Source organism: Mycteria americana, chromosome 3 (assembly GCF_035582795.1).
Source record: "Mycteria americana isolate JAX WOST 10 ecotype Jacksonville Zoo and Gardens chromosome 3, USCA_MyAme_1.0, whole genome shotgun sequence".
Taxonomy (NCBI): domain Eukaryota; kingdom Metazoa; phylum Chordata; class Aves; order Ciconiiformes; family Ciconiidae; genus Mycteria; species Mycteria americana.
In genome coordinates this window covers 52,576,558-52,601,517 of record NC_134367.1, presented here as the reverse complement: position 1 = coordinate 52,601,517, position 24,960 = coordinate 52,576,558, and the positions used below count along the sequence as shown (strand labels likewise).

The window sequence follows — 24,960 nt, the reverse complement described above, 5'->3', positions numbered from 1 at the left end:
GTCCACGGGTCTCGTACAAAATGTGAATCCTTTATGACTGTGGTAGCAGGTGCAGAAAAAACCCATTACTGATCCAATTCCGTTTGCTGTCTTCAGCTCAAACTGTTGAACGGGACTGCTGTGCGGGAAGGCGACCCACGCTGCCCTCCTGCCCGCGCGGCGATGCTCGGGGGGTGGCTGAGCAGCTCTGGTCATGGCCCCTGTGTCCCACGAAAGGACAGCAATTCAGTAAACACGTCCTCTGCTGTCACCTCTTTCTACACCCCTCCACAGTTGACTGTGTTTGGGGCACTGGGCTGTGTTGTCTGGGGTACTGCTGGTTATCAGACCTTATTAGCAGCGGACAAGCAGGGCTCCCCTTCACGGGCTGTGTACGTGCTCGGAGGAGGGAGGATGTCTTCTGCACGAGCAGGAGGTGGGAGGGGGTGAGCGCTGGCATGGAAGTCAGTTGTAGAGCAAGTCACAGTCTTGTCATGGGAAAAGAGCAAGAGTCCCTGCAAGTCGGAAATTTTGACAGCCTTGAAGACAATGAGCACAGTTAGTACCAAAAGTGGTCTTTTGTCACGTTTCGTGTTCTATACTAGAAATAATAGAAGTGAGGACGGTTTTGAACACGCAGCTTTCCTTGCTGAAGCAGTTCTCAAGGTGGCCAAGCTTGCTTCGTTCTTTTCTAAAACTTCCTTCTTTGGAGAGAGAAGAGGCCAGAAAGAGAGATCTGGGACAAGTAAAATTCTCCCAGAAAGCCTTAGGGTTTTTTCTTTACATCTCTGACCTTTAGCTGCCTTCTTATGAGACAAATATTTAACTTCGTCGCTAGTAGGGTTTTCATCCCAGTTTGTTCAGTCAATTCACATCAACATTTACCCAGCCGGCCAGGCAGTTAACAGAGATGTGTGTCTGCTTCAAGGCTGCACGGTAGGTGCCAGCGTGCCAGACATCTCTCTCGTGCCACTTTTACGGAACTGTGGGCACGGTTCAGACTGAGGTGCAGCTGGTGGATCTTTGGTGTGAACCCAGAGCAAAACCCCAGTGGCCCGTGACAAGGGATGCAGTACCGAAATCCAGCGGTGAAGAACGAGCAGCTGCCTCGCAGACTCGTACAGACGACGTGACAAGTGCATTGTCTCTCTTACGAAACAGATGTAGAATTTGGAGGTTTAGATAGCGTTACAGAGGGACCTCCGGTCCTCACCCAAGAAGTTTGGTTTGGTTGTGGCAGACCACGCTGTCCTCCTCCTGCAGCCTGGCAGTGACGGCTGTCACTCACGGCGCAGCTTAGACGAAAGCCTTAACACGTAGGTGAGAAAGTCCATGTGAACCACCGCTAATCTTTGATGGCATCTCCAGCAGCCCCCTCTTATCGCTTGTTCTAATATTAACTTCGAGCTGCGTTTGTCTTGAACGGCTGTTCAGCACTCCAGAGCTGTGTGCGGTGATGTGAGTCATTTAATCAACTCGAGTGTTTTTGTAGCTAGCAGATATACACCAAGATACTGTTGTGTATGATGAAACGTTGTCCAGAGCCCTTCCGCGCTGCTGAAGTCTAAGATCAAATGGCATTCAGTTTGGTGGAACAAGTAAAAGGGGAAAAAAAAGAGATTTGATTTAATTTTTCTTTTAATTGTGGTATAGCATGTATATCCTGGAATCCATAACATACATTACTCACCTTGATGTTGTTTATGTTAGTGTTTTTGTATACAAAAGTGACAGGGTGACACGCTGCCCTATTTTGAGTTAGCAAATGTCTAAGGGTAATAGAAACCATGTGCACAAATGGACTGATGCCTTGGGTAACACACAGATGAAAGCCATGATTTTGGACTTGCTCTTACTGCAAGAACTCGGTCACTTTAAGCAGGAGACGGTGGAAACGGTCCCAGCTGTTTATGCAGTACTAAGTGGAAGAGTTTGGATCTTCAATAACATGTGTTTTCTCCTGCCTGATCTTCTGTCCTGTCTTCAGTAGTCTTGCTTTTAAATGTGCCATCAAGAGAGACGCTGGCTGTGAGGTGCTCGTGGACAGCACTGTCAGGGAATGGGTGGACGGGGTGTCCTCGGGTGACTGCTGACCCCTTGAAGAGCACAAGTCCTGGGTCTGGCTCTGGGGGAACCCTTTGGTGGTTATTTTGCTTTCTTTATTACTCTTTGCAACATTTAGAAACTAGCCCTGTCATTTATATCCTCCTTGACACATGTATAAATACAATAAATAAACCTTTCCTTGTGTCTTTGTGTAACGATAAATGTAATAGTTCCAGCAGCTGTTACCACATACACAGAAATCTTGCTTCTCACCGAAGTCTCCTCCGTGTGCTCTGCAGACGGGAGCAAAATGGCTTTGCAGTGTTCTTTGAAAGGCAGCACCACAGAACTGTTTTGGCTTTGCAAATCCCAAATCTGGGGGATCCTTGTGAGGAACGTCCTTCCTGCTGCCACCTCTCCCAACATGTGTTCTCTTGTCTCTGAGAATACAGGACCAGGAGGACTTTTCAGTGAGCCCTTGGCTTCTGAAGTCTCTCAGGATTTTCAGGTCAAGCCAACTGCTTCAGGTTTTACATGGAAAACCTTTGGATTTACATGCCTGTCGCAGAAAGAGCTAACCAACAGCTCATTTAACAAGTGACCCACTGAAGTTTACTTCGGGTTCCACTTTCTGATAGATTTCAGGTACAGCTTCAGGTACATTGCTGTAGGTTTTTCTGGAAGTGACAAAATTCTGGGTTGTTTCCAGGACTGACCTCGTGGCTCCTGCAGACTGAAGGAATTGAAGACTCTGCCCTTCTTGGGGTGTGGAAGACAAACTTCGTGGGCCTTGAGAGCTTAGCAAGGAAAGGCCTGCAAAGAGCCAGTTAGGCAACTCGTCCCTCTTAGGGATATTGCTAAAATAGTGGATGCTCTGTGTTCTTGCTATTGGTTTTGATCAGGTAATAAGTCACTTTTTGTGTGTGTGTGTGTGTGTGTGTGTGACAGGGGTGGTCTGCTGGAGAAAATTAACCTAGATGAAAAGTAAGCAAAGAAGCAAATATCAGTGATGTGCCGGGGGCTGGACCTGGTTGGGAAATGTGTGCGGTTGAAAATGATGTTAGAACCAGTGAACATTAACATCGTGGAGTTGCTATCGCTGCTTTAAGGCCCCCTCCTTTGCCCCATCCATCCCCAGCCCTCTTCCTCATTCTCCTCGTAGCAGCTAGCTAAGTCAAATAATTAACTGGGAGCTTCAAAGTCAGTGCCCTTTATTTAGCATCCACTTTCATATTTTACAAAGAGACAGTGTTTGACATGCTAGGGGGAAGAGATGGTAATTTCTATCGATATGGCATGTAATGTTAAATAGTACTTGCCACTTAGAAGCCTAAAAATGATAAGAATCAGTGTGAAATCCTTCCTGCTCCCTGCAGAGTTGACGGCACTAGTGGAGGATCGAGATTTATCCCAGAGATGAACGCTGCAGGGTAGGACCTGCCTGAAAAAAACCCGAAGGAACAATAAAATTTGTTAATACTGATGTTATGTCTCTTTTTGGGCTTTCCTCACGGTTGTTCTGCTGCACTGAAACTTTCAAAGAAGTGAACTTTGTTTCATCCTGAATAGAGCAAAGCAACGGCATCTTGTTCCTTTTCCCTCGCTCTTTTGAGAAAATTAAACAAGAAGCAATTATGTGTCAGCTGGTTGCTGCTGAGCTGATGTGTTTCTTCTTAGATGTCTTGATTAATGGTTTGATCTTGCAATTATTATTCATTATGAAATCCGTGGGAATTTTAGGTACATCAGGAGTTCAGGGTTGAACCATGTAGCTGTTCAGTGCTATATCCTGTATAAAGCTCATAATTAGTAATAAAACATTGGAAAATGTCCATAACTAAAGAAAATGGTGCATATTTGGCCAAGCCCCATTCTCCATGGGCTTATGATACTTAGGTCTATACTCGTCTTGAACAAAAAATATTTCAAAATTGTGTGCTTTGAAGCGAACTTGATTTTCTTCTTTATAAATTGGAAAATAAATGTATCATCTTGTACTTAAAATCCTAACAACTTGTAAGCCAGCTCTTGTTCCCTTTCTAGACATGGGGAACTAATTGACCAACACACTGTTTTATTTTGCTTGGAAGACTTTTACATAGCTCTAGCTAAGGGCAGTAATCCATAATCATATTAAAAACAAGAAGGGGAGTATGTTTGTAGACATTTAAAGCTAGCATACATTTCATTCTGTGGAGCTCCATTACCTTGTTTTATTAACTAATGCTTGTATGAAATAAGGAGTTGAAGAAGAAAAAAGTGAAGTTTGGCTTTTTAAGTCTTCCCTGGCTATCCAGTAAAACCCAGTATGATCAAGTGAACTGATGGTGGGTTGGAGGGACAGAAGCCCCTAGGTACCCATTGTGAGTATTTTCTATCTTACTGTAGCTTTTACGCTATGAAATCTGAGTATCTGTAGAAGCCGCTCAGCCTTTTGGTTTACCCATGGATAAGAACTAATGTTTACTTGCTTTATGATACTATAGATGCCTAGTGACAAATACTGCCCTCTCCTGCTCCCTGGGCACAGAAGGTCCTCCTGCTCCTTGCCCAGGAGGGGCAGAGGAAGGGGAAGGGGTTTCCTGATGCTTCAGACCTCCCTTTAGGTTGGAAGGTGGGGTGGACCATTTCTGTTTACACATTTGCACTCCACTTGGATGAGAGAGAAAGCTGCACAAGTGTGAAATGCTCTTATTTGTGTGAAAGCTTTAAGTTTTACTTTAAAGCGCCTTCTTTTTCCCCAGTTCTTAGCCTCAGGCAGAGCCTGCTGAAGTCAGTGGGTAGGCTGCCAGAGGCATCCCTATCTGTAAATCACAGAGTGCTGGAATTTGCACAGAATAAACTCGGCTTATCTGGCTTGCTGAGTATTTACTGATGAATTCTGTTTGTTGTACTCTGTGGTTTGAATATTGCAATGAAGTCAACCTAGAGGAAAATAGCTTTTTTTTTTTTTTTTTTCTTATTATGACATCTCCCATATTTTCTCAACCAAAGCACTTCATTTAAAGCAGTATGAGTACAGGTTGAAACTGTGGTCTTGCCTCTGCTTGGCTAAAGTCTGAATTTGACAAGCAGTGACCAGTAGTTTCTGTATCTGTTTCTTGCTGTTATCCTTAAGTATTGGCAAAGGCATGCAGGCACTGGAAATAATTCAGCTGATTGAGTATTACACTGCTTAAGCAGTTTCGAGAAATTTGCTTCCATATATTTCAATCTGTTCTGGCTCCTGGTTCTATCTCCGTCAGATATAAATTATCACACTGTCAGCCTCTGGATAGCACTGGAATGCTGCTGCCTGATTTATTTATTTTATTTTATTCTATTACCATAGCAAAGAAATCCCACTTGACTGGTTTTAAAGCCATGTGTCTCTTAGCAGAGTAAAATCAATCTCTCTTTTAATAAATGTATATTTCTCCTTGATGTTGCTGGGATTTCCAATGGCAGAGCTCTCAGTCCTTGGTGACCCTTGAAGGTCCGAGGAGGAGCTCCCCGGTGCCAGTGCTGCCCTTTCCTACCTCTGCAGCTCCCAGCTCCTTTGGTTGCAATGGATTTATTCCTCAAAGGTAGCGAGGGGTGGTAGTTATGCTATGTAAATAATAAGTTAGATGCAATGCTTTCCGAATTCTTAAGTACCTACAAATTAATATTTTGGCAAGTGTTCCAAAACACGTGCTTCCTGGAAGTCACAAACCTGCACCCAGGGTGATGTACGTTAGTTGCTGAAGCCCAGTTCTACCGGTGAATTTACGGGGGGGTGTCCACAATGCCTAATTTAAACCTCGTAAGCTGGTTCCAATACCCATTTCCTGTGGAAGTGAGGGTTTCGATGTTTCGATTTGAATTCAATGGAGCATTAGTCACCTAAATTCCTCTACAGATCTGGCTGTGTCATGTTAGTTTTGGAAGGTGCTCTTTATTTTTCCAAAGCCATTTCTTAATTCTTAAAGTGAGATAAATTCTGTCACTTAAAGTCGGTGCCAAGCATCCTTTTTTTCTGCGTATGCTTTTCTTATGAGACACTTGTTTGGGGGAAAAGACACAAAACTAAAAGCAGAGTTGGAGAGACCTTGAGCATGGGCTTTGCGTGTGAATCGCTGAACCTCCCAAGGCATTGAAGTTGTTGGTGTTCTACATCGAGGTCGCTGGTGTGGCTTGCCCGCAGGTTAGGCCAGCGGTTCCCCCGCGAGCGTGAGAGCTGTAATTTGTATGCGTGTGGCTCCATTTCATACCGTCAGATGGGAAATCAGAAGCAAAACGAGCAGAAAATAAACATGAATATTAACAAAAGGAGAGCAGAGGTGAAACGCTTGATGATTGCTGCCTTTCCAGGGGTTGTTATGTATGCATGTTCAGACTGATTTGCTCTACAAGGGTAAAGACTCTCTTGGTTTCGATTTCCATGCAGTGGCTCAAAGCTTTTCTAATGAGAATTGAAGTCAGAAAATTGTTTTCTTCATTTCAATGTAAAACTTTGCATTCAAGACGTGTTGCTTTTTTCCTTTTCCCTGCTAAGCGTAAGAGTTTTACTTATGGTGCAAACTGCAGCCTTGGTAGCAAGTGCTGATAAACTGCTCTCAAGCAAAGCCCTCTGGGTGATGCTCAGAGCTCTGTAAGTTGGCTCTCGCAGCAATTGCATCCTACTCCCAGGCAGACAAATGTGTGCTGCACTGCAGAGGCTTGGAGGAGGTGATGCACAGAGAGCTAGGGAAGAGTTAAGTGCATCCTAGAAGTTCCCTCTTCAATAAAATAAAACACACATGCCCAGACATAGAAACACCTCTAGTTATTAAAATTCTTCATACACAAGTCCTGTGGAAAACTCATTTAAATTGAAGACACCCACTTATTAATGCAGAAAATGCTCTTATCACAGGACTGGTTTCCATAGGCAGGGTTTACACTGGTAAGTAGCCTTGCTGCATGGGAGAGCCTGACTCCCATGTGTTAGCATTGCTTGCTCATCTTGGCGCAAAGCTTTTGTTCCTCAGCCTAATGTTCCGCCATCAAATCTTAGGGTAAGATAATGGAGCAGATCCCCCTGAAAGATAAGTCAAAACATACTGAAGACAGGGAGGTGGTTAGAGACAGCCAAGATGGCTTCATCAAGGGCAAGTCGTGCCTGACTAATCTGGTGGCCATGTATGATGGAGCGACTGCATCAGAGGACAAGGGAAGAGCTATGGATGTCATCTACCTGGACTTCTATAAGGCTGTTGATATGACTCCCCATGACATCCTTACCTCTGAATTGGAGAGATAGGGGTTTGATGGATGGACTGTTAGATGGATGAGGAATTGGCTGGATGGCCGCATCCGAAGAATTGTAGTCAATGGCTCCATGTCTTAAGTGGAAAACAGTAGGTGTCCCTCAAGGGCGCATACTGGGACCAGTACTATTTACTTTGAGCAACCTGCTCTAGTGGAAGAGGTCCCCCGTGGCAGGGGGTTGGACTAGGTGATCTTTAAAGGTCCCTTCCAACCCAAACCATTCCGTGATTCCACGCTACAGTTCTATAGTGCTGGAGTTTGTCTGCGGGAGGGACTCCCTGTGTTGCCTGCTAGTTCCACTGCACCAGCCCGATGCGTACAGAGGATGGAGCAATCCTGCGGTGGCTGGGTACGAAGAAGGCTGTGTGCTTGTGTGCAGTGTTGTCAGAGATACCGCTGCTTTAGATAAACTCAGAAAAGTAAAAAATGGGGAAATAGAAAGATTTCCTGTATTCTTTTTTTTCCAGTTCATTATGGACTTTGTGCAGCGTGTGAAAGCTTCACAGTTGAAGTGGAAATTCTCAGTTTAGGTGGCTGCAGGACTAGGTGTCAGCTGTGATGTTCCCAATGCATGATGCCTCAGAGGGAACCCACTGCTTTTCTCTCAGTACAGGCACACACATGCAGCGCAGGAGTGTATATAGCAATTTCTGCAATACGGTTTCTTAAGCAAAAACCTCATATGTTTAAGAAAGCCAAACTGCAAAGAAAAATAGAAAATAATAGTAATATAAAAGAAAAAAAAAGGGAAAGAAACGATTCAGACATGTAGGGATGGGATACCTATAAAGCCAGCCACGTTAGAAATTAATTCACTCCGAGCTTTAAATATGAGTCACAGTCACTTTGTAAGCCTGTATTTTAAATTACAGCTTACTGAGCCTGTGCATGTCCCCGCTACTTCTAAATTAACAACGTCACGTAGCATATTTTTATGGGTGTACCTCTTGTGAGCCCTCTGTGTGATGCTGATTACATTTAGCTGAAGGGGACCGTATGAATTGACCTTTCTCAAGGAGGTCTTTGCCAAGGCTGAGGCATACTTGTTCTTTCCTATTGACACCTCTGCTTTGAGGTGGAGTTTGTTTTACTTGTGCCACGTATTGCTGCTCCAAACATAAAACATTTGGAGTTAATCAACCTTGCTGAAGAATAAGGTGCAATTAAGTGTTGCTTGAGGCTCACAATTATAGAGTAGGCTCAGCCCTCTAAAATACAAATTTTTCTGCAGCATCCCATGTCTGATAGTCTGGTCTGGGGTTCCTTTTCTGTGATGTTGAATGTCTACAGTGTAGGTGTTTCTGAGCCCGTCCTCCAGGCTGCCTTTGCAGGTCATGGAGAGACATGGACGTTTCCAGTGCGTGACTCATCTTACTTATTTTAGACGTCTACTCTATAGTGAGATGAATCATTCCCTTAAAGAGCCTGTCTGCCTCGTCTGTCCTGTCAAGTAACTTAGCTCCCCAGCCCGCTGTGGGAGCTTGGTCCATGGTTGTCCGCACTGCAGGAATGTTTCTTCATTCCCGGCTCTCCCTTGGAGTCAACCAGCTAATTGCCTCTGAAACTAAACGTAGGCGTTCACAAGGGATCGTTCGCTGCCAGAGCCACTCCGTGTCGTCAGCAAGAGGAGGAGCGTGCCAGGTTTGGCCGCCTCCACCCTCAGCAGCCCTCCCACTCATCTCAGCAGGCTTTGCACTTGTTGCGTGTCCCTCGTGAGGCGTGCTGGCATGTCCCGTAAAGCCACTACTCGGGTGGGCTGCAACATGCTGCTTTCACTGCTTTCGCTATTATTTTCACTTTTGAATTGGGGGAAAAAACCAAAACAAGACCACTACAAAGTAATATGCTTAAGGCCACAGGTGCTCCAGAGGGAGCCCAAACGAAATGATGTCCAAGCCCTGTAAATCATGTCTAGGGACAACCTACTCTAACAAGGGCAAGCCTTCAGGAATGCAATCCAGTAAATATACGTTTGCCTTGTAGATGTCTGAAATTTTGCAATTTGAATCCCACCCATTGCGTTTTAAACTGAGAAAACCCCTGCAAAATTTCGCCCACGAGCAAGCTCTGTTCTGCTGTACCCTGCCACGAGGGGTGAGCGTGGTGATACAGAGTACAGCCAGAACGGTTGGAGGTGAAGATGTGTATGCCATTTGTTTCTATGGCTAGCGAATATTTATGGTTATTGATGGAGTTTATTGCCACAAGCGCTTTCCACTCACATTTGGTCCTGCCTCAAATGTAAAAAAATATTGTTGCGCAGTTTAATCAGAGGATTTTATATTTTTCCCTCGATTAAGACATCTGTGTATGTATTGACAAGTCTTTTGTTTCTTCGTCGGAAGCAACAGGCTGCTTGGCAGGGCAATGGGATTCCCAAATTTTTGTTTATAAACATGGCAAATATGTTTCTGTATTTTAATAGGCTGCTAAAAAGGAGATTGAAAGGAGGGAAAAAACAGTTACTGAGTTAAAAAAGATGGACGTATGGAAAACTTACTCATTCCCTTTCAAATGTAAGCAGAAGGGAAGGGAGGGGTTGGGCTGTTTGAATTACTGCACTGAAACTAGGATCGGTCTGGAAAGAATTTAATGATTTATGTGTTTGAGTTTATGCTAGGAAAGCCAGAAATTTTGCAAACCTACAATTTTACACCTGCTGGTTTGTGAGCCCTTTGCACATACTGATTTAAACTTAATATTATGATTTCAGATTTTTAGGACAAATGATACCATATGCATACTACAGATTATTAAGAGATTATCAGATGACTATCATAGATGGCTGATGAGGGAGAAAAATCTAGAAAGAAGTGGTCTCCAGGGAAAAGTCACTGCAGATTACTGTCAGATTGGTCTGAAGGAAACATCAGGCCTTATCCTTAAGGATGTGTGAAGTACCTGGAAAAAAAATCAGACCTTCAAATGCATCCTGGTTTTCCTAACAAAGCAATGGCATTGCCTTAAGATTTTCTTTGCTCTGTGTTTACCTCATGTGGTGAACATTTAGACATCACTCTGGATAACAGTTTCTGGATATCCATTACCCTTCTGGGGTAGCTGAAGTCAGTGTCTGACCAGTGCCTGTGATAAAGTCTTGCTGAAGACTGATTTTTCTTACAGTGCTAATTTCAGGTAACGTGTCTGTAAGTGAAACAATGTAAATAGAGGGATACTTCAAGATATTCAGTATGATATTTTTTAAGTGGCATTGTAACTTTCTGTCATCTCTATATATTGTGGAATCAGGATATATTGGTGTTTGGGAAACACAGTCACGGTGTCTCGTTGGATGAGTCCTTACCCTAGGGAGATAGCACACCGATGGCGATGGCCAGAGATGCAGAGTGTCTGAACTGGTTTTCTGGCTCCTCCTGGGCGACCTTGGGGAGGTCTGTCTGAATTTCGTATCTAAAGCTGCATAATACGGACCGTAACACCTTCTCTGCTCCTCTTGTATACTTGCTGTAGAAGCCCCCTGTGAAAGGAGCTGCTCCTCAGCCTGTTTTGTATAGCAGCCACAGGGGACCTGCTCTCGGTTATTTATTCTAGAGGTTTCTGTGATACAAGTGAGAAAATCCAAATCATGATGCCAGCTCAGGTTTGCTTTGAGTAAATAAAATTGCAAAGTCTAGAGGGGAAAAGCTTCTCAAAATAAGGAACATGTGTTTATCTAGGATAAACCTGATTTTCACAAAGCGGTTGGTTCACAGGGACCGGGTGCATTTTATTTGCAGAGTTTATTTGAGAAGGCTTACGTGGAAACACTATGGCACAGGCTGAAAATTACCTGAAAAACTATAAACAAAGGCTACAGATGTACATAGGGAATGGCTCCTTCAGGAGGATATTTTGCGAGTGCTGAACATATCCATACCACATCACCAACATCAGGGAGTTACCTGCTGGGAGGGTGTACCTGTTCCAAGAGATGTACTGGATTTTCACCCCCTCGTTCATCGTCTGTGAATCTTAGGGTGACGCGGCTATTGAAGCGACCCATAGGGGTGTTCAGTAGGGGTAGGAACAGCCCTCTGTAATGTATTTGTTAGTGAATGGACATGGGCTGCTGCTTAGTAAGGAGCCAGGGACCAAGGCTGAAGCTTGAGAAGCTATTGAGAAGCTTGAGAAGCTATTTAGCTTGAGAAGCTAAAAGCTGTCAAACAGGAGCTCAGGTCTGATCTCTGTCACAAAAGTACCATTTGTGTAGTGCTCCTAAATTTAAAGAATTATATTAAAGTATCAAAGGTTGATCTTTCTTTTTTTTTTTTTTTAAGTGAAACTGCATTATTAAGTCACTGGGGTTTTTATCTTCATAGTTGTGTGTTTATTGATACATTTTAGAGACAGTGGAAAGGCACTTTGTCATCTTTAAGATTTTAAGAACCTGAGAGAAAGCCACGGTGGCTCTTTGATACTGCACTCTGCTGAAAAAGAACCTCATTCACGTGGTTAATTATAGGGTTTTTCTTTTTTTTTCTTCCCCTTCAACTCTGTGCAGAGGGCATTCTTGCTGAGCGGTGCCACAATGCCCACCCTGCAATTCCCCTACTTAATGAGCTACTTCTCACACAAATTGATTTTGGAATAACTGGGCACGGATGTTTAGGTGTCTGGGTTTTGGTTTTTTTTTTTTCCCCCTGAAAATGATTGTCAGTCTTCATTTTCATTTCAGCTTTCAAGGCTGTTGAAACAGCAGCATTCCTGTCATTGCAAACGTTATTCAGCCGTGTGAACTGTGACTTATTCTGAAAGATTACACGCATTTCCCTCCCCGGTGTGCACCTATCCTCCTGCTGTTAGCTGCTTGCAGGCTGCCTTCTGCGGGCAGCGGGTCAGGGGTACGTGCTGCTGCAGAGCTTGCTTGCTAGCTCGCTTCCAGCCTTCTGCAGGGTATAGGAGCCTATGTCTGCTGCGAGCAGCAAGTTGCAGGGTGGGAAATGCTACTTTTGTCTGCTTCTGGGGGAAAAAAAATATCTCAAATGTCCTTTTCAGGTTTTCTTTACGGTAAAAAATCCCAAAAGAGCAAACCCGAAAGGAACAATAAACCTCATACAGACCTCCTGGCTCACGTTTACTCCAGACTGAGTTTACTTAGGCTGCAAAAATGTCAATTCATGGTATCAGCTCAAGGCAAACTCCATCTGGTCTGGTGGTCCCCTTTAATAATCTTTCTTTTCTAGCATTGCCTTCTCTTTTTCCTTCCTGCGTTCCCCTCTGGCATCAGAGGATCCCCGCTGTCACCGCGCTGGCTCTTCTCCTGGCGCCGCAGACCAGCCCCATGGCAGGGCTGTCCTCTCCGGTGGGGCTCAGCACCTTGCCTCTGATCTGCCTCCATCCTCTCCGGTTAATTGCTATTTCCTATATATTTTCCAGGGCTTCGTTTGAATTAAGGTCCTGTGGGAATCCCAAATGGGGTTTCTGTTTGTTTGGTATTTTATTGAATGTATGCATGAACCTATGGGAAAAAAAACCCCATCCTGTTCATTATGGAAGCTCAGTTAATCGGGGATGATTAAAGGGGAGCTTGATACTACCTGCCCAGCCATGGAAGTGAGTTATGGCGCCTGAAGATGAAAAGCCACAAGGAATCAATCTTCTTTTAGTTCAACTTAACACCGTGCTTGTATTTTTATCTACTTGAGGGCAAGAGATAACACGTCTAAACTTCCCAGCGTGACAAAAGCGGGCAGAATTTGGAGAAGGTGGCGCAGATGGGAGCGCAGAGCCCCGTTGCTCTGCAAGCACGTGTCTGAAAGACCTCTTCTGTCCCACGCTGTCTATGTGGGAAGTGTTGCTGGAAAAGCTGACAAGATCTCCGAGGTTCAGAGCTGAGCGGCCTCACAGGGAGTGCAGAAAGCATCCACCAAAGCTGCTTCCCTGGGGCTATGAAAATGAGGAGTGGTAGGGCTACGACAGCCACACTGATGTTTTTTGCAGGAAAACAAAGAATTCTGGTGTACCTCATCAGGCAGGTGTGGGAGAGGAAGAGGACTTTTTCTCAAAGACCGCAAGAAGCTTGCTTTTCTATCAAATATAGATTTAAAAAAAGGAAAGAGACTGTTTGCAGAGGTTTCCTTTGGCTATTAGTGTTTGCAGTCCAAGTTCGTGTTTCAGTGGACATTCAAGCGGAGATACACGACAGATATAAAATTAAAATTATTTCACTGTTTTCAGATGTTTTGCTAGAGGATTTAGTTATTCAGATCTTGGTTTTCTTCATGGGTTTCTACAAGCCAGGGCTTACTTGGGTGTCCTAGAATAACCGTGTTGACACATGTATCCTGTATGAAGAGCTCTTTCTTTCTGAATTACCTACATCTGCTTTCAAAGTTGATCGTGATAAATCATAGTTAGATGCTCTTTCACTGTAGTTCAAACCCTACTTTATTCTGAAATGACTTTCATGTGTAGACAAGCCCCTAGGAAACTCTTTTTGTTTGAAATTAAATCTCCTTAATTTATTAGCCCTTGCATTTTATGCTTGTAGCGAGAAGTGAATCCTGTTCCTTTAAGGTGTTTTTGTTTTGCTTTGCTTTGCAGACTGTAAGATGGCACATTGAACTACAGCCATGGGCAAGTCCAACTCCTTCCCTCAACTACGAGGCCTTGAGGTTCCTGAAGTACATTAGCACTTCCCAGGTAGGTTTTGCATTTCAGTCTCCATTTAGAAAACAGTTTGCCTGGCACAGCCTGTTCCCTCTCAGATAAGAAATTAACCTCACGCCAGACTGGTTTTGGAACTGCTTTGTTTCTAAAGTTGCTTAACCTAGCAGTGATGGTCAACATGAATGTAAAGGTCAAAACACAGGGTAGAAAGAATGCATTATTTCCTTGCTTTTTATTTTCAGATGGGTTTGTGTCCTGACAGGAGTATGATATGACTGAAATTCCAGACGTGGTTCCTCTCCCGCTCTCTCTTTTTCACTCTCTCTCGGACGCAGAAAAATACAGAGCACGCCGTAGCGAGAGAACTGTGTATTCAACCACTCCACCTCTCAATAATAATGCGATAACCAGGCTCATTTTAGCTAAAAAGGATGCATTTGAGGTTCTCAGTAAAACGAGAACAAGGCATCAGTTCCTAGCTTGGACAAGTTGTCTCAATGGTGCTAATAGAATCCTGATATTTTGAGGACAAAAATAATGGCCTGGAAAATTAGTGTTTTTATGTGCTTTTTCAAAGGTGACATTTCCAAATCCAGATTGTGTTGACAGATACTTCCAGGGTTCAGCATATATGGAAATTGGGCCGTCATGTCTTAATGGAGGCATCGCTTCTGCACAACAGCATTTACGCGTGCATTTCCTGTAATAAAAAATGGAAAAGGTGCTGAATGCCCACAGTTCCGACAGGGCGGCTGCTTTTGGTACCCAGGTCTATCAATTGACCCTTGAATACAGATTTAACTGCACCATCGCTTACACTGGAGAACAGCAAAAAGCTTCAGGTGCTAATGTCACTGAAATGTCATTCACACACGAAATTCTTTGTTAATGCAATGCTTTCAAGGCTGAGACGAGATTCATTTGAAACATGTCTAAAAATATGCTGCTGTGCTGATGGTAACTGGGAGGGTAGCAGAGTGTTCACTTATCCTCCAGCTTGTGGGTACCCCTGGCTAAATGCTCAAGAAAATGACATTTCTGCCTCCGCTCATGCCAGCACTGAGAGGGCAGGAGGGCAAGATGATGCATGTGGAGACAGCAAGAAATGTGTGTAGGGCTGCTTGTTTTGTTGTACGGAAGTTTAGGCTGTGGCAGGCACATTAAGCTGAAAACATCCTTCATCCCGGTGACTTAATAAACAGTGGCAGATGCTGCTAAACTCCACTAGTTGGGTCAAAGCCTACAAGGACATCAATTAGCAGAGAGTTTATTGCGTCTGACATACTAATCGAGAAGTTTCGTTCCCAGAGTAACTGACCCTGGTGGGGGGGACAAGCATAAGTGAAAACAAAAAACGAGAGAAATCCTTGTTCCTGACCTGGCAGATGTTATGGGATTAATAACTGACAGGGTAACACCATGACTGGTATGAGCACTTCTGGAAATGGGATCCTGCTTACGCAGAAGACCATTAGATCTCATTTTCCTTGTTTGCTGAGCAAGTGTCTACTAATTACTGTGCCTGAGTTCAGCTCCCTGCCATTAGCGTAGAATGGCTCAAACTGCTGGAGGGGGAAGATGCCATGTCAGCAGGGTCGAGGTGTGACCAGAAAAAGCTTTTTCAATGCTGGTATCTAATGATCAGAAGAACCATCTTACATGTGCTGTGGTTTGTATGATGGTGAGTAGAAGCCCAGAACAGGACGTGAGCTCAATGCATCGGGGTCTGTAAATCATGCAACAGACTGGTGATGGTGCTAAAGGCAGAGTTCAGGTTTTTTTATTTTTGATAGCAAGAGCTATTAAGTAGCAAGAACTATTAAAATTGCTCCAAATTCTGAGTGTTGTAACTGCTCTTAATGCCACGAGTCAATTAAATGGCAGCATTGCAGAATCTTAGGTTTCTGTAGACAGCACGTTATTCTTCTGTGTCTTAAAATTAGTGCTTGCTATTGCAATGCCATTTATTCCTTGATTGTTATGTGACTGAAGGGAAATGGGTAGTGGGGTGCAGCGCAAATCTTTGCTTAAAATTTAGTGAATCCTGAGAGCAGCACGAAGAGATGCTATATTAGCTTTTATGAATTTCCTTTGGAATTATGAGCTGAGCAGGAGCAGGGAGGTGGTGATGCAGCATGCAGCTCTTTGGATGTAATGCTTCAAGTAATGATCCCTCAGAGCTTAAGCGTCTTGAAGAATGAGAGTTTTATTTACTTATTATAAGGCACATGGTGGAGAGTGCCTACCACAGCAAAGGCTGGGTTCCAGTTTTGACTCTCACCCCTGTGTAAAATTTTTCCATTTCTGGGGTTCTGGGTGGGGCCAGACCTGTGCTTTTGAATTTGGCTAAAACAGGGAGCTGAGCTGGGGCGGTCTGCTGTAGAGGAAGGAAGGAGCAAGATGAGAGCAGTCAGTTCGGGACTGATGTTTAACCTGGTTTTGTCTCTACTGCTGTTCTTTCCACCTTTTTTATTGTTGGCTTTCTGGCAGCGCCAGCTCCCGTCCCTGCAGCCAGGGTTGGTACTGGGCCCAAAGAACAACTTTTCATAACGATGGCTCGGCTGGGTTCCTGCAACTCTTCTCAGTCTTTGCTTTCCTCTCTGCGTGTTAGCAGCCCGTGCCCTGCAACCCCTGAATTTGATGGCTGGGCTGCACGGGGTTTGAAAAGCCCTGCAACAACCAACTGTAAGCTGGTGCTGGTGCAGCGCAGCACAGCCCCTCTTGGGCAGAAGTAGCCACAGCTTTGGTGCTTACTTCTGCTTCGCATTGCCTCCTCACCACTGCTACGGCGACAGCCGTACAAATTGCGCTGGCTTTCCGTCGCCTGCTGTGCCCTGGATCCCGAATGCTGGAAAGGCTGGAGCAGCCCCCAGCTCCATGCCTGCCTTTTCCAGAGCGGGTCTGGAGGAAGAGGACGGTGCGGAACGGTGCGGCAGAGCCCGGGGGACGGACAGCTGCCGGGCGGACAGGCAGAGCTGGGGCTGCAGGCAGGGGCTCCTCCGTGGGGTGTCCCCCACGGGGCCATAGCTTCGCTGGCTCAGTCACCGCTGTGTTTCGGCTGCTGCTCAGCTGCCGGCAAAGCTGACTTCACCTCTCAGTTAAGTGGGTTTTGACACTTCCAGGTTTCTGATGAATCCAGCACATTTTAGTCCTTGCTTTCTTGGTCTTTACGAGGACTTTGACTTAGTGTTCCTCCTTGCAGGGTCTCTCTCTCTTCTCCGTTTGCAGTGGTTTTACCCCGGCTTCAGACTCTAGATGTCTAAGCCAGCACAGCACAGACACACGTGCCAGTTCCGCTGTTTAGTTAAGCACTTGCTTAAATGCCTTTGTTGTTGGAGAGGGGATGTGTTGGGGTAACGATTAAAGCCTTTCTGGAACTGAGATCCAGGACACTCTAGGTAAGGTATACAGTGTACATTGCAGTGATGCCGCAACTTGTGATTACAGTCTTAAATCGTGACATGATTTTAACGTTACTCAGGATGCAGAATACACATCAAGGTTTGAAAAGAAAAAAAAAAAACATTTGCATGCCAAAATAACTTGTTCTCGGGAAAATTGATTTTTGGATATAGTACTAATGCTTAATTATTTGCTTTTCAAACTGCGTTGCTCTCTGGGGGATTATGTAAGCCTTAAATTTCACCAAGCAGAACAGACTAACAAGGAAAAAAAAAATCATCAAATCTCCATAGCTGTGTATCAGATTGGCAATCAGATTTAAATGAAACCAATTAACATTTTTCTTCTTTCCACTCTTTCCCCAGAAGGCAAATTAAAAAAAAAAAAAGTCATGTCTTAAAATGAAACATGCTTTGATTTCAACAGATTTCATGTGAACACATGAACCTGAACAGCCTGAGAGGGTACTCTGAAACTGCAAAGAAGCCCTGGTCAATCTGTCTTGACGAGAGGTTTAGCCTCATTCATCGAATCAGAAGCAAGCAATGCCGTCTCTATTCCCTTGGGTAAGTGCTCTCTTTAAAAGACAGCAAATTGTTTCATGACACCTAGCTTCAAAAAGCCCTATAAATGCAACACAGGCTGCAACAAGGTTGTCTTTTAAAATACAGACTTTGTCCGGGTGTGTTTGTTACGTGTTGATGTGCTTCTGTAAACGCAGTTTTTAGGGAAAAACCTTTCTCCATGAGGGTCTTCGTTTTCCTTCGCTTTTTCTAATATCAGTATGAAAACAAATTGCTTAATGGTGAGTAGTGAGTGGTAGTTCACATAGAAGAAGATGGAAATTAATGAGATAAACTGAGAAGCCTACAGCATCTTCCCTGAGCAGAAATGACTTGCATAATTGCCAGGTACTTCAGCCCCATTACTTATAAAACTTCATTAACTACCCCTGGGACAAAATAGTGCATTTCCATATGAGAGTGTGTTTGCTAAGCACTTCAGGGGTGACATGTGCCGAAGTGATAATAATAAAGGCAGTCGAGGCTTTATTTTAAAATGTTTGTAGTGTTTATGATGTTTACAGCACTTGAGATTGAAGTTTTCACTCTTCACAGAACAAGTGCTTTCACAGGTAGTAAAACCACAAATGCAGCCTGTTTCCCTGCTATTAAAACACTCTGCTTCCCGCGAGGCCGAGGGAGGTCAGTCCGCAGCGTTCACCGGGCCACTGGCCTTTTGCATCGCCCGTCAGCGCACAGGTGCGTTAGGAGAACGATCGCTGGGATCTGGAGCTCCTTTCACAGAGACCACACCACATGGCTGCAGCCTAATAAAACTGTCTTTGCTGTCCTGGGAGCCAGCTTTAGGGTAGAGGTGTATTGAAAGGCTTCATCTCCCTCGAACCGGCGCAGTTTATTTCTGTGATTTTGCTGCTGTGGGTTTACAAATGGTAGATAGCAAGGAGCGGTGTCTGGGTGGTATCTCTCGGTGATTAGCACATGGGGGCTAACACCAGCAATTAACGTAAAGTGGATGCAGGGTGCACTGCAGTCAAAGGGAGCGTGTTCTGTTAATTTGGGTGGGCTTGTGTTTGGATCGAGTTTATATTGAGCTGTAAAGACCAAACTCCTCAGAGGGTGAGGGGCTGTCAGGTTTTGTTCAGCCGCATTGCTCTGTGGCAGAACACCAGTAACATGCACCTTAGAGACAAATTGCATATATGGAGAGCAAACTCCTCTCAACTGCTGTTGCTTCTTATTTTCTGAATGCTCTTTGCAATCTATTTCAAATTATACCTGCCTGGGTTAATGCAAAATACAGGTTTACGTGATTCTTTTTTTCTCAGTTTTTCATGTTCCTATGCAAGTTAGGAGAGATGCTATGTTATCCCATGCTCGGGTCCAGACTTTACCTGCTTGACTGTAGTACTGGCTCATTGCCTGAGGCTCCCTCTAGTAGTCAGTGGGGAGAGGCAGACTCATTCAGGTGGAAAATCAGCTAAGCTGAATAACATTCTGGAGGTAGGTATAGCTTTCCTTTGATTACAGAGGAAGTCTGGGATAACGTGGCTGCTGACTTTAGATGTCTTGGCAAAGCACTGAAAGTTCAGTGGAATTAATCTACACCTTGCCCTTTAAGTTACATGATCATTAATACTAGACCTGAGCTCCTGTATTAATGTCCCTCTTCCTTTTTGCTGTGGACCAAGTGTGCATTGAGAATGGTATTTTTGTTGAATTGGCCAGTAGACACAATGCAGAGTTGATTTCATCTGTGCTAGGAAATGCAGATTTGGCACCAAGCTGACCAGCACAAAGGTAACTTGCTAATGGTTTTGAACAAATCTGAGCTAGTGCACGTATACCAGTGCTTTATATGTGGTGCTGTTTTGGATATGATACAGGGAGCCTGAATGCCAGATTTTCTGTACTGATGGAACAGTAGGGCTTAGCAGAGATTGAAACTGATGTTGGCTCTCCCATCAATCATCAGATACACATGTGCAGTAAATACCCAACCATCAAATGAAACAGCTAAAAAATAAAAGGGAAATATTTGAGGTTAAGGAGGAGCGGTCTTCAATCCTCCAGTTTACTTCTGCAGCCTTTGGAGCTCGTTACGGCATAATTCTTCCCTCAGACTCACTTCCTTTAGCTTATGACAGGCAGAAAAGTAATTCTGTTCTGAGCAAGACAAAAATCCCCTTTAAACATTTTTGTTATCTCATACAGTTCATAAAGAGCAAAGGGGGAGCAGCTGCTTCCAGTGAAGAACGTTCTCTGTGGAGACGATGGATGGAGGACAAATGTGAAAGTTCAGCGCGAGTGTTACTGGAATCCTGAATTAAATCCATATATCATTAAAAATGGAACAAAACATGCTGCTTAGGCTTTGCCTTCTTGCATGCTGTAGAAGAGGTTACTTGTGAAGGGGAGCGAGCAGTGTCTGAAGCGTCTGGAGATCTTTTTAGATTAGTATTAGTTGCTTCCACTACTGGGAGGCAGCAGTGATTTTGCTTGGGGGACAGGATTTCCCCGTATGATACATAATTGAAATATGCATTAGTGAGCTCTAGTTATTCCTGCTAAATCTGCTTAGATTAAGCTAAGTCTATTACAAACACCACAGGCAGGCACGCAAGCTGGGATGATATAAATGAATAGGATTTCAGAAACTTACCAGTTGAGATTTAGAGAGTCTCGCTGCAATACTGTGTAGAAGCCCTTTCAGGTGGATCTTAAAGTGTAGGGGCTTTAGGATCCAGGCAGGGGATGCTTCTTTTTTCCCCGAGCTGCAGAGCTCAGTTATCTTCCTCTGAGGAAGAAGGGGAGGAGGGGGAACACAGAAAGTTGCATGTTTTTACGGCTCTGTCCTGTGGTCCCTGTGGGAGCTGGAGTACCTGCAGTTATCGGGCTGGATCAGCTACAGGTGCCCACTAGAGCTGTGCTGGAGGAGACAAAGCAGCTTTTGTGCCACCCGCGTGCTTGCTGCGCTCCGGCACGACGCGGGGGCCAGCGCGATGCTCCCTTCAGCGCAAGCTGCAGCCCCGTGTTTGTTCCGAGTGTGAGGCTCTGTGTACCCTGACCTTCTGCAAGTCCTGGGAGCAGGGGACAGCCAAGGGACGCTGCTCCCTGCCGTGCTGCGCTCTGTCCTGGGTCAGCGTCCCTACCCTGCTGCCGGCGGGGAGCAGTGCCAGCGAGCCCTTCCTTTCCACTCGCACGCAGGCTAGGAGGGCCCGTCCGCAGGGTGCTGTTCTGCTGCTTTGGAAGCCCACCTCTGCCCCCACTGTGGGGGACTGCGTGCAACCGTAAAAGTAGGTCGGTGTCTTTAGCCTTTTTTATTTTGCTGTTGCTGGAGGCAGCAGCTACTCTCTCCTGATGGCCGGGAACGGCCTCTCCAGTCTTCTGTGACCTCCACACCTTTCTTTTAAAATCATGGTCCCTTTTTAAGTAACACAAAATCTTTCTTAGGAGACCTCATTTGTTTGCCTTTTTCATGCTGCATTATCCCTTAGCATGATCACATGCGAGACAGGAATTTTTCAAACCTAAGGAGATGACCTTATTTTCTCTCCTGAATATTTGTTGTTGGTTAGATGTCTCTTCAGGCATAAATTCGAGCTGTTAGCTAGAGTGCCAGAAGATATATCAGCACCTTCTTCACCCTCATCTATATTTTTTTTTTGTTTTGCACCACTGTGAACCTCCCTTTGCAGTCCACATGAGTAGCAATCTGTTTGGAGGCAGCCTGAGGTTTGTCTACATCAAAAGCATCTGGCCCTGTGGACTGTACCAGCTGGTACTGTTAGAAGTGTGTCACGGACGCGTGTGTCCGTCGGTCGCTGGTAGGCTCATGCCTCTAATGCTGTAACTGTCCCCAACAATTCACATGTTGTTCATTTTCAGCCAGTTTCTCATTCCTAAGGGATTACACTGCTCTTTGTTCATCAGTGTCCTGTAGAAAGCCACATGCAAACAAATATGTCGATTCACTTGGTTGACTTCTGAACTTTTTCCCTAACGTGTGTTGACTGTATGAAAAGGAAACTCCTCTCTTCCTCCTACATGGCTGTACGGGCTGGAATCCTGTGAAACAGAGTTGTTCTTAAAAGCATACTGGGCTGTTTTTGGAGACACCGTCTCCTCCTGCTTTCCCAGGGCGCCCGAAGGGGAAGATGGTTGAGGAGAAGACCTTCTAATAGGGCATCGTTACACTGTGCTTAGACAGTATTACAGCAAGTGTCATACCGTAAATAGCCAGAATTATTTCAGACTCGCACCACTTCTAAGGATAATTGTGGTGTAGGGTAGCAGGTGCTCTGACGGTACATCTAAGAGTACTGCCCTGGAATGGTTTGTGTATGAGGGATAAATGCCATGCTCTTAGTACCTAGTGCATACTCTCAATTAGTACAACTGGTTGAAGCACTGATTTCTTGATTCTCTTGATTCTCTTGAAAATCTTGATTTCTCTTCCCAGTGCTACATGTGTGTATATCCAACAGCATAATTTTGATTAAGTTTAAGGTTTAGTGCATGATTTGAACCACGTTTGGAACAAGCTTGGAGGAGTAGGAATGAAGAGGACATCCTGTTTGATGCAGTAGGGAAGGCCTGTGGTCCAGACGTGATTGCAATGGTAAATACCAGAATTTTTTAGTTTTAGTGTACCCTGTGTGAACCAACGGGCTGTAGGAGGTGGGAATATGGCACAGCCTTGTAAAGTACATCTTCTCCTTGCAGAGACAGGGACTGAGACAACACTGCTGTACGATGGGGCTATTAATTTTTCTTCTTCTTTGGGGTCTTTGCCAAATTAGCAGCAATCTTTCTCTTAAGTCTGTGTAACAACTCTGCTACTGTTATGAAGGGGCTATTTTTAAATTTGCTTTTTTATCTGTGTCTTCCTGTGCACAGAGAGTGGCATTTGGTTCTTGTGTCTTGTCCCTTTTGGTGGCCATTGTGGCTCATCTTTATAACATCAGATTATAGACAGGGTGGGAAATACGCCTGATTTTTACAAAACAGTATTGTATAAATTTTAAATGTATTTGCTCTTCTGCTTATGGCTTGGTTATTGGAAGTTTGTGCAGTGGGGACTAAGGAAAGTATTGTAATCTTGGTCAAGAAAAAGCAAATCGAATATAGAGGAATATATATAAATGTAAATAGAGGAATAATGACAGCACAAAGGTTCTAACATTTAATTTACTTATAAAGGATGTCAAGTTCTGAATTAAGAAAAAGCTCTTTGGGAAGGTTGTCAGCCTGGCTAAAAGTGGTTTAGTTCTTGCCTTGAAAGGAGCCCTTCATTCTAATCGTATGCAGTATATTGCATTGAGCTTGAATCTTCTGGTGAGGTTAGTTCATCCAATCCACTCCAGCAGTTCCATTCTATAAATGAAAAATTTCATTAAAAGTTTCTTAAGATCAATTATGAATGTGACATTAGGAAAAAACACATGTTCCTTTAAATTTCCTTTATCTAACTACTTATTCCAAATCTTCAGCAGGTATTATTGTGGACCGTTAGCTTTATTTGTGGTTATCTTGTCAGAATTGGGGTTAGATTGTGCTCAGTGCTGTGGATATATCCCAAGAAGGAGCACAACAGCTCCTCCACTTTGCTTCAGAAACAGAGGGGTTGGATTTTACCTTCTTTTACTATGAATCCTCAGAATGTCCTACTCACTAATAGTTCTTCTGGCAGCATTAATAGTTACATCTTTTTTGTTTCGTAGGCTAGGCAACGATGACAACCAGTTTGAGATCAGCATGGCCAACAGTGGATGTGAGGTGCATCGCTTCGACCCCAGCATCAAGTCAGCACACATTCAGGAGGGTCGGCACCTCTGGTATCATCGCCTGTCCATTGACTGGAGGGATCCCAATCCAGCCATTGCTGCTCATAAACTTCACAGCAACACGAAGAAGCTGGGCACAATATTGAATGAATTTGGACATCAGAAGGTAAGGAGTCGGGGGTCAGGTTCCTGGCTGCAGGATTAGGTGTTGGGAAAGCTGCAGAACTTCCTCCTTGCTGTCTCAGGAGTTCGGGCACTTTTCCAATGTTATCTCCTGACAATGCGTCTTTCTTCAGCAATACTTGTAATGCATTTCTTGTAGGGGTGCCTTTTCTGTCTTGGTTTTTCTGTGTGCTGGTAACAGCCACCTTGGTTTTAAATCGCTAGCCATATGCTAAATGCTTTCCTCCTCCTCCCTTCCTTTTCCCTTCAACTAGCTGGTGACGCTGGGTGCTAGTATTTTCAGTCCTGCGGAAGTTCTGTTCTTTGCCTGAGTATGAGAGCTAAACTACTCACACAGCCAAGTTTATAAAGAGGAAAAAAAATATTTGCAGCAATAATTAGCAGAGGTAATGGAAGGGTTGTTTACATTTTCAAGGTCATTGGTCCTGATTACAGTCATCAACAACAAAAACATCCTGTTTTGAAATTGGCAGCAATCTGTGGGCTTTTTTAACATTTCCCAGTTTGTTTTTAAGGAACTGTGAAGACATCAGAAATCTTCAAGTCTCAAATAACTGTTGCCAGAATACATTTGAGGTTGCTTTTAAGAGAGTTTTTCCCTCAGAGGATATACAAGCATGAATTCAAATGCTAATACACTTCATTGCCTGCAGCTAGTTCTGCTTGTCTTTGTTTTTTAAGAAATAGGCAGCCTGAGCTAAGGCAGAGCTTTTCTATAAGATTTAGAAAGCAAGCAGTGCAATGTTTGTTTGGTATGTTATAAAATGCAAGATGTCCTTTTCAGTTCACTTCTTGTTTTTCTTTAGTATTTTCTTTTGGTTCAGCTCTACTGATTGGACCATTCTGAAGATAAAAGCAGAAAAAAGAAGCTTTTTCCGACTTCTTAGTCATACTGGAACTATACTAGACTGTGCATTAGTGAAACATCTGGGGAGAGAGAGAGATGGCTTTCTTTTGACATGTGCCTTACATTGATTGTTTTGATCTTAGAAGAATTAGTCACAGAGCAAATGATTAATGACCTGATCCAGAAAAGGTGCATGAGTCTTGTGATATCCCAGACCTGCTGAGAATGGTCCGTTCTCAGGTTATCGTGGTAATACAGGGTGATTGTAAGACCTTCTGCGAATGAGAAGGGTGTAGCTATGATTTCTGAGTATATA

General features: G+C 44.2%; 1 protein-coding gene across 3 annotated transcripts in view; it reads left to right on the top strand.

The window, feature by feature from the left end:
- Positions 1-24,960, top strand: part of METTL24 (methyltransferase like 24) — a 50,334-nt gene that overhangs the window by 7,219 nt on the left and 18,155 nt on the right. For all 3 annotated transcript variants that reach the window (XM_075498556.1, XM_075498557.1, XM_075498558.1), the window contains 3 exons: positions 13,840-13,938; positions 17,734-17,873; positions 23,552-23,780. In XM_075498556.1, coding sequence (XP_075354671.1) covers positions 13,840-13,938; positions 17,734-17,873; positions 23,552-23,780 — 468 coding nt within the window. The remainder of the gene's footprint in view (positions 1-13,839; positions 13,939-17,733; positions 17,874-23,551; positions 23,781-24,960) is intronic.